General features: G+C 45.0%; 1 protein-coding gene across 1 annotated transcript in view; it reads right to left on the bottom strand.

Annotated features, from left to right (window-relative positions):
• Positions 1-7455, bottom strand: part of MIPEP (mitochondrial intermediate peptidase) — a 149051-nt gene that overhangs the window by 84202 nt on the left and 57394 nt on the right. Inside the window, exon 14 of the mRNA XM_006831954.1 lies at positions 6166-6275. Within this exon, the coding sequence (XP_006832017.1) occupies positions 6166-6275 (110 nt within the window). The remainder of the gene's footprint in view (positions 1-6165; positions 6276-7455) is intronic.

Below are 7455 nucleotides of genomic sequence, written 5' to 3'. Positions count from 1 at the left end.
AAAAACTCCTTTACCTGACATGCAGCAAGAAAGGAAATTAAGTATAAAGATGCACGCCTGCTACTTCTTCCTTCTGGGCTTTAATGCCTTCGATTGGCAAAGACTTGAATCTGAGGGAATTAACTGCTTGTCCTTAGGGCTAAGACTGCCCTTAAAATGAAAAGGATCCAGCTACTTGGTGTCTTAATTAGTGACAAGAAGAGGCAAGCCCTTTTTGAAAACCGAGGCATCTCCAGGTCTCTGCCTTCTGGCACGGTTTCCATTCTCCACGGAATCACAAAATTACTTGAAATTCTTTGGAGACTGTGTCTGCAGGGCCCTTTAGCGCCAGGACACCTAAATTAACAAGGACCTCAATGCCTGCTTCCTCTCTTCTCTCTCGGAGCATACTGCTTGCTGGAAATGGTCCAGATTGAAAAAACGAATCTTTTAAAATAGAGATTGAGAAGGGCTGCCTTAGTCTGTACTTGGCATGGTTCTCCAACAGCGGCCGGGCTCTCCAGTGGCTCTATAAACCTAAGGGCGCAATTTTCAACTCGCCTTGAGGGTTTCTGGTGGAGTTCAACCCAAGATTTAACTTTAAAAAAAAAAAAAGGTATTATTCTGAAGGCTCACGGGACTGTATCATATAAATCTTATACACGGGGGTTTCAGAAAGTTAGTGGACACTCTTCAGGTCGAATTGAACTCACTTCTGTGGCTCAGTCTTCAGCCAAGCAGTAGACAGGCCTATAAGGTCAACCATGTGAGATAAAGGACGGCATTTACCCAAGGATACAATTCAGAAGGCTGGGGAGAGGAGGACGAATGGAAACAAAAACCGCAAGGAGGAAGCCGGATCACTGTTGTTGCATGGTTGTTGTTGTTATGTGCCATCAACTCGGTTCTGACCCATAGCAACCCTGTATAGGGTTTCCAAGGAGCAGCTGGTGAGCTTGAACTGCCAACTTTGCAGTTCAAACAGCTTTGCAATCTGGTGCATTAACCCACAGCGCCACACCAGGACTCCGTTGTTGCACGGAGGGGACCGCAATCACTGAGATGAAACAAAGTGTACGACTGGTTGAATGCAAAACTGATGATCTGCTCTGTAAACCGTAACTCAATTTACAACAAAAAGATACTACCTTTTAACTCTATTTCCCCACAAGCTTTGATGTGCCCTTGTATGTGTGTCTCCTCACACTCTGTGTTCAATCTTTTCAAAATTGAAGCTTGTTGGAGACCTCCTTTCCTGATCTCTTTAGGTACCTCTTGTGCTGGGCAGTTTTTAATCTCCTTAGATTTCAACTGCCACCTCTATTCCAGTTGTTTCCAAACATCTGAGGTGCTTATCTGACTCCCAGACTCGAAGACCTATAATGGTCTGGTGGACAGACAGACTGATATTGACTGACAAACCCAAGAAAACAGCTCAGCACTTTTTGCCCAAACATGAGCTTCTTTCGGAATTCTCTGCCCAGGTTCGCTCCATCCTGACTTCCATCTATTGCATCCCTAATGCCCAACTGCTTCAAGTCCTTCCAATCACTCCTTCCCACAGCTCTTCACTTCTGCTCCTCTAAGCACCTGGCAGCAGAGAGTGAAGAGCTGGTCTACCAGTCAAAAGGTGGGAGGTTTGAGTCCAACAGTCATTCCGAGGGAGAAAGATGAAGCAGTCTGCTTCCATATAGGTAACAGCATGGAACCTCCACAGAGCAGTCCTACTGTGTTAGAGGGTCGTTGTGAGGGAGAACGGACTCAGCCACAGTGGGTTCGGTTTGCTGTGACCCTTTCCCTGTAAGAGGGCCCCATGATCCCTCAGTACACACTGGCTGAGCAGGGCCCCATATCCAGAAGGGGAATTGGGTGTTACAGGAGGATGAGGAAAAGGGAGGAGGTGGGGTTGTATGGGAGCCACTGGCCAGAGGGAGCAGACACATTCCCCAGAGCGAGTCTGGCAACCAAGCCAAGTTACAGGCCAGGAGCAAATTCTAGAAACCAGAACAGAGTCGTCGGGAGCAGGGGACAGAGAGGTCCAGGGTTCGGGAACACTGACCGGGCTGCTTGTGCCAAACGCCCTCAGACAAGAAGGGGTGCTGTGCGAACCTCACAGTACAACCCTGGCAGCACTTCCGGCAGCCTGAGCCATGTGCTTGACACTGTTGAGCTCTCGCTATTTCTAACCGCATTTCTCTCCAACCCACCGCCCTCCCTGTCTATCAGTCACCAAAATAAACATGAAATGATGTCAGCAGGGTGAAGCCCACCTTCTCCAGCGTGGCCTCACTAATCTCTCCTTCCACAGCCTTTCTGGGACCTTCCAGCCCATTCCTCTGCTCTCACCACACCCACCTCCTGGCTGTCCCCACAAGCCATCCTCTTAGACTGTCCCCTGCCTTTGTTGGACCTTTTCCTTCCAGCTCTAAGGCCCTTCTTGGTTTTGCTTTTTGCATTTATTTTTCTCTGTTTTGTCATTTATGCTTTTTTAAAAAAAAAACAACCACAACTTTTATTGTGAATTGAGTGAAAGTTTACAGAGCAGCTCATCAGTTTTACATTGAACAAATCACACATTTGTTTCATCTCAGCGATGACAGTACCCTCCATGCAACAACAGTGACCCCGCTTCCTCCCTGTGGGTCCTGTTTCCATTCCGCCCTCCTTCCCATCGCCTCTCAACTTTCTCCTTAGGTACATGGTGCCCTTTTGATCCTGAATGATTGATGATTCCATGTGAACATACCTTACCAGTGTTGTTGTCCCCCATACATTGCTTGGCTGAAAACTGGGCCACGAGGGTGAGTTCCTTCCCACACCTGAAGGGTGGTCAAGGGCCAGAGTCTCAGGTTCCCCCAGCCTCTTCTAATCAAAGACCCTTCTCTTTTTCAAAATCTTTTCATTGTGAATTGGTTGAAGGTTTCCAGAGCCGAGGGTGGGTTTTCCATTCAAGGATTCACACACATGGTGTTTCTTCTCAGTGCAATGGCACTCATCCCATGGCTCCCTGGGTTTCCCATCCCCCTTCCTCCTCCTAAACTAAGGCTTTGAACTTTGCCCTTGAGTAAAGGCTGCCCTTCTGATCTCAAGTGGGTGATTAGTCAAAGATGTAGGTACCTCCCTGGTGCTGTTGTTTCTTTATTGTTGTATCGAGTAGACTCCCACCCATAGGGTTTCCAAGGAGCTGCTGGTGAGCTTGAACTGCTGACGTTACAGTTCAAATGGCTTTACAGTCTAGCGCATTAACCCACAGCGCCACACCAGGTTTCCTTGATAGGCCTGTCTATTGTTGGGCTGAAAGTTGAACCATGGGGTGGGTTCACTTCCAGACCCGAAGGGTGACTAAGACCCACAGTCTCCGGATTCTACCAGTGCAGTAGATTCTCCCACTCCATCTAGGACCTCCTACTGGGATCCCTGAACCGCTCCTTCCTTTAGCTGTGAAAGTGAGAATTCCAAGCTATGAGTGCTTGGGATGTGGTAAAACCTGATGCTCTGCTCTGTAAACCATTACTCCTTTCACAGTAAAAAGCTAAATAAATAAAAAGATCACTGTCAAGAAAACCCTGGGGAGCAGTTCTACTCTACAGCACATGGTCAGCAAGAGTTGGAATAGACTTGAGGGCATGGGTCTTATTCTTCTTGGTTTAAAGGGCTGTTTCTCCCCTACAAGGCAAGATCTCTGAGCCAGGGCAATGGTGGTCTTGGAGAAAAGACAGTCCTAAAAGCAGACTGTATGTTGTGACCCCAATTAGACACTTCTTTCACGGAATGTGATTTTAATTTAAAGAACACCTAACAGACAAACTTATTCAGACTCCTTATTTAGGAGTCTGGCAGAAGTTTATCTCAAAAAAATGAACACAGATGGTAACTTGAGGGGACTACAAAAGGTTTGTGGGAAATTTGCATTATCTCATAATTACATTTTGTCAGAAACTTTGTGAAACCTACTTATGTTTGTGATGGTGGTAGAGGTGGAGGTGGTGGTGGAGGTGGTGATGGTGGAGGTGGGGGGGCAGGGGGAGGTACTGGAGGTGGTGGAGGTGGTTGTGTGCCATGAAGTCGGTTCCAACTCAGATTGACCCTGTGTAGGGTTTCCAAGGCTGTACATCTTCAGGGCAACGGAGAGTTTCATCTTTCTCCCACGGAGAGGCTGGTGGATTGGAACCGCTGACCATGCGGTTAGCAGCCCGACATCTAAGCACTACACTACCAGGTCTCCTTCCTGAAATTTGTAGCCAATGATAAAAATCAATTTTTATCAATCAAAAAATTACAAATTTTAAATAATAAATTACAAAAGTCCCCTCTACCACTGTGAACGTGATAGCATCCAATACTAAAAGTCTTTTCTGGTGAGATTGATAGTGACATTAATGAATGCGATTTTTTTAAATAGATATATTTCATAATGAAATGTATCAATATTTGAAAATTACACAGAACTTACAAATACATCCAAAGGGTATAAGAGACCAGTGGACTGCATATACCAGAATATGAGAGGCAGACTGATGATAGTCTCAGGCTCCATACTGCAGTGAACTTGAACAAACCACCACTTTCAGGTTTGGGCATAACGTCTAGGAAGAGCCTGCATGATCATGTGAGAGCTCCTTTCCAGCCCCATGTCTGTGTGAGGCTGGGTTTCTTCACTGACTTCAGCACAACTTATACCAACAACAAGCTGAACAGGGAGGAGCTCGGGGACTCCACCTGCCGTGTCGTCTCACAGACGTTCAGAGACCACATCACCTGCCGTGTCGTCTCTCAGACGTTCAGAGACAACATCAAACAAAGCCACTCCTCTCACTACATGAAAAAGATCTTTTTAACCAAATCATGTTCATTATCATGGAGTGGAGTGATGCTTTTAAAATGAATTCATAAATAAATATTTTCTTAATTTCCATTTTAACATCTAATATGGTAATATTCTTAAACACACCCCCACATACAGAAAAGCTCTTTAGGGTCTATCATTATTTTAAAGGCACTGTGAGTTAATGCGTTGGACTGCGAAGGCGGTTTGAACCACAAGGTTGGCAGTCCAAGCTCACTAGCTGTTCCTTGGAAACACTATACAAGGTCGCTATGGGTCAGAACCGATTCAATAACACTTAACAGCAACAACAAAAAGGCATATTGGCGTAGCACTGTGGGTTAATGCGCTGGACTGCAAGGTTGATTTGAACTGCAAGATCGGAGGTTCAAGCTCACCAGCCACTCCTCAGAAACCCTATACAGGGACGCTATGAGTCGGAACTGACTCCACGGAAATTAACACCAAAAACAAAGACATCTGAGACCGAAAAAAAGGGGAGAGCTACTGTTTTACTGACTTAATCAAATTGCCGTATTAAATATGCAGTTTGTATCTGCAGGGGAAAGCATTTAGCTTTGGTGTGGGTCTGTAGGATAAGCATTGAACCACAAGGTCGTTTTGAACGTTTGGTGGTTCAAATTCACCATCTGCTCCTTGGAAACCCTCTACAGGGTCGCTATGGGTCAGAACCGACTCCATGACACTTAACAACAGCAGCAAAGCAGGGTGACCTTTGGGGTTGTCCCTGAGAAAGAACTCTTGGAGTACTTGGGGTGCCTTGGTCTGGGACTCCCAGATCATACCTGAAGAGTTATGCTGGCCAGCCCAGCAAACATACACCTGGAAGGCCAGTATAACCAACTCAGGAGGCATGAGTTAGCCCTTCCTACAGCTCTGGTCAGTGAACCCTCTGAAATGTTCAGCTTTCCCATTGGGGACCCTCCTAGACCTTTCCCACACAATGACAGTAAATGTTAATTCCGTAACACAGCATAAACAATACACGCTTCTTCCTTATGACAATGCTCATTTGTATCTTTTAGTTAATAAACCCATAGTCACATGGACAATAGTCTCCCTGAGTTCTGTGAGGGATTCAGCAAATCATGGGGGGTGGAGAACAGCAGTGAAAGTGAGGGTGTCCTGTGGACTCCCAAACTTGCAGCTGGCATCTGCCTGTTGGACTGCCTCATAGATGATGTTCTTTGAAGCTGTGAGATGTGCCCTCGCTCTGGGCAGTAAGAGAAGGTGTACCGCATGGGCCGTGGGTATCAGGAATGATTACCTTCATCCTGATTCTAATCCACAAACAGAGCCACTAAGGATCCAAAGGCTGTTATAATAACAATTTTTCCTACCTGCCCAGTTTGATAATGCCTGGCAAATTGGTTAACCACTCGATAATCATTGGCAAAATACTCCATCAGGATGGAAGGCACCTCGGCAAAATCCGTGGGGCATCTGGTCCCTAAAACGGGGATGAGAGAAAAAAGTTGGCATAAATCAAATCAACACCATTCTCTTTTTATTCAGCCTTTCAAACTTTTATTTGTACTTCTGATGAGTGATGATAAGCCTTAACTCATTAAATCAATATTTTACTTCTATAAGATTACTGTACATATTTGCAGGAAAGTTTATTATCACCCCATGGATTCTACTTTAAGTCCAAAGTGAAACAAACATTTGCACAGCTGGATAAAACACCTTAGAAAGCGATGGCTCACACCCTCTGCAAATAAACCTGACTTGGGCTATCCCAGAGAGAGAGCCAGGTAACACAAACCCTTTCTACACCTCCCAGAATGCTTGCCCTTAAATTACTGACAGATCCACCACCAAATGCTGTGATCCTTCCTTTGTTTTAATCCTTCACATTTTTTCATTTACTGCTTTTTGTAACAAAGTCGATCCTCAATGCAGGAAAGCAATGCTTTAAATGGAAGATTATTTAAAGCAACAAAAGCTGTTCGTTTTGGGGTGCTATTTTATGATACGCTTCGACCCACCTACAGACTTCTCAGGGATCGTCTCCTCCCCCAGGTACTGTATGTGTAAAATTACTCAGTAATTAATAAATGCCAGCAATCTACCGGGTGGTCTACCAATGACCACATAGGGTGGCAAAGGTAAGGCTTAGAGATGAGATGCCAACGGGTAAGTCTAGAATCATCACACACGGTCACACATTAGTGCACACACACACACACACAAACACACAAAATAAAAAGCAGAATGACAGCTTTTACACAGGGGAAAGTAAAAGGAGAAAGACTTGATCCCTATTTTTTTTTTTTTTCGTGCTTTATAATGTTTTCTCATTGACTGTGGACAGAAAAGAGGTAAGGTTTTATAAAAGAAACAATGCTGAACCTGACATCAAACTACCTCAGAGTTTAAGTTCCTTTAATCACACCCAGAAAGATATTAGCTTCCTAACAATAAAATCAGGCTACAAGGGAATTTCCAAGAGTTGGTGGAAAAATCCCAACAATTTTTCATTCCATTTTCCACACACTTTCTGTGTGAAGCTCACCTGTACAATGTCTGCCATGCTTTCCTCACAAGGTTGCTGGGAGTTCAGATGAAATAAACTGAGAGTAAACATGTAACTGTAGTGTTTTCTCTCTCTCTCTCTCTCTCTCTCT

The sequence above is a fragment of the Chrysochloris asiatica genome, unplaced genomic scaffold, assembly GCF_000296735.1.
Source record: "Chrysochloris asiatica unplaced genomic scaffold, ChrAsi1.0 scaffold00005, whole genome shotgun sequence".
NCBI classification, from domain to species: domain Eukaryota; kingdom Metazoa; phylum Chordata; class Mammalia; order Afrosoricida; family Chrysochloridae; genus Chrysochloris; species Chrysochloris asiatica.
Note: the sequence above shows the minus strand (reverse complement) of the source record. Positions and strands in the feature narration are given on the sequence as shown.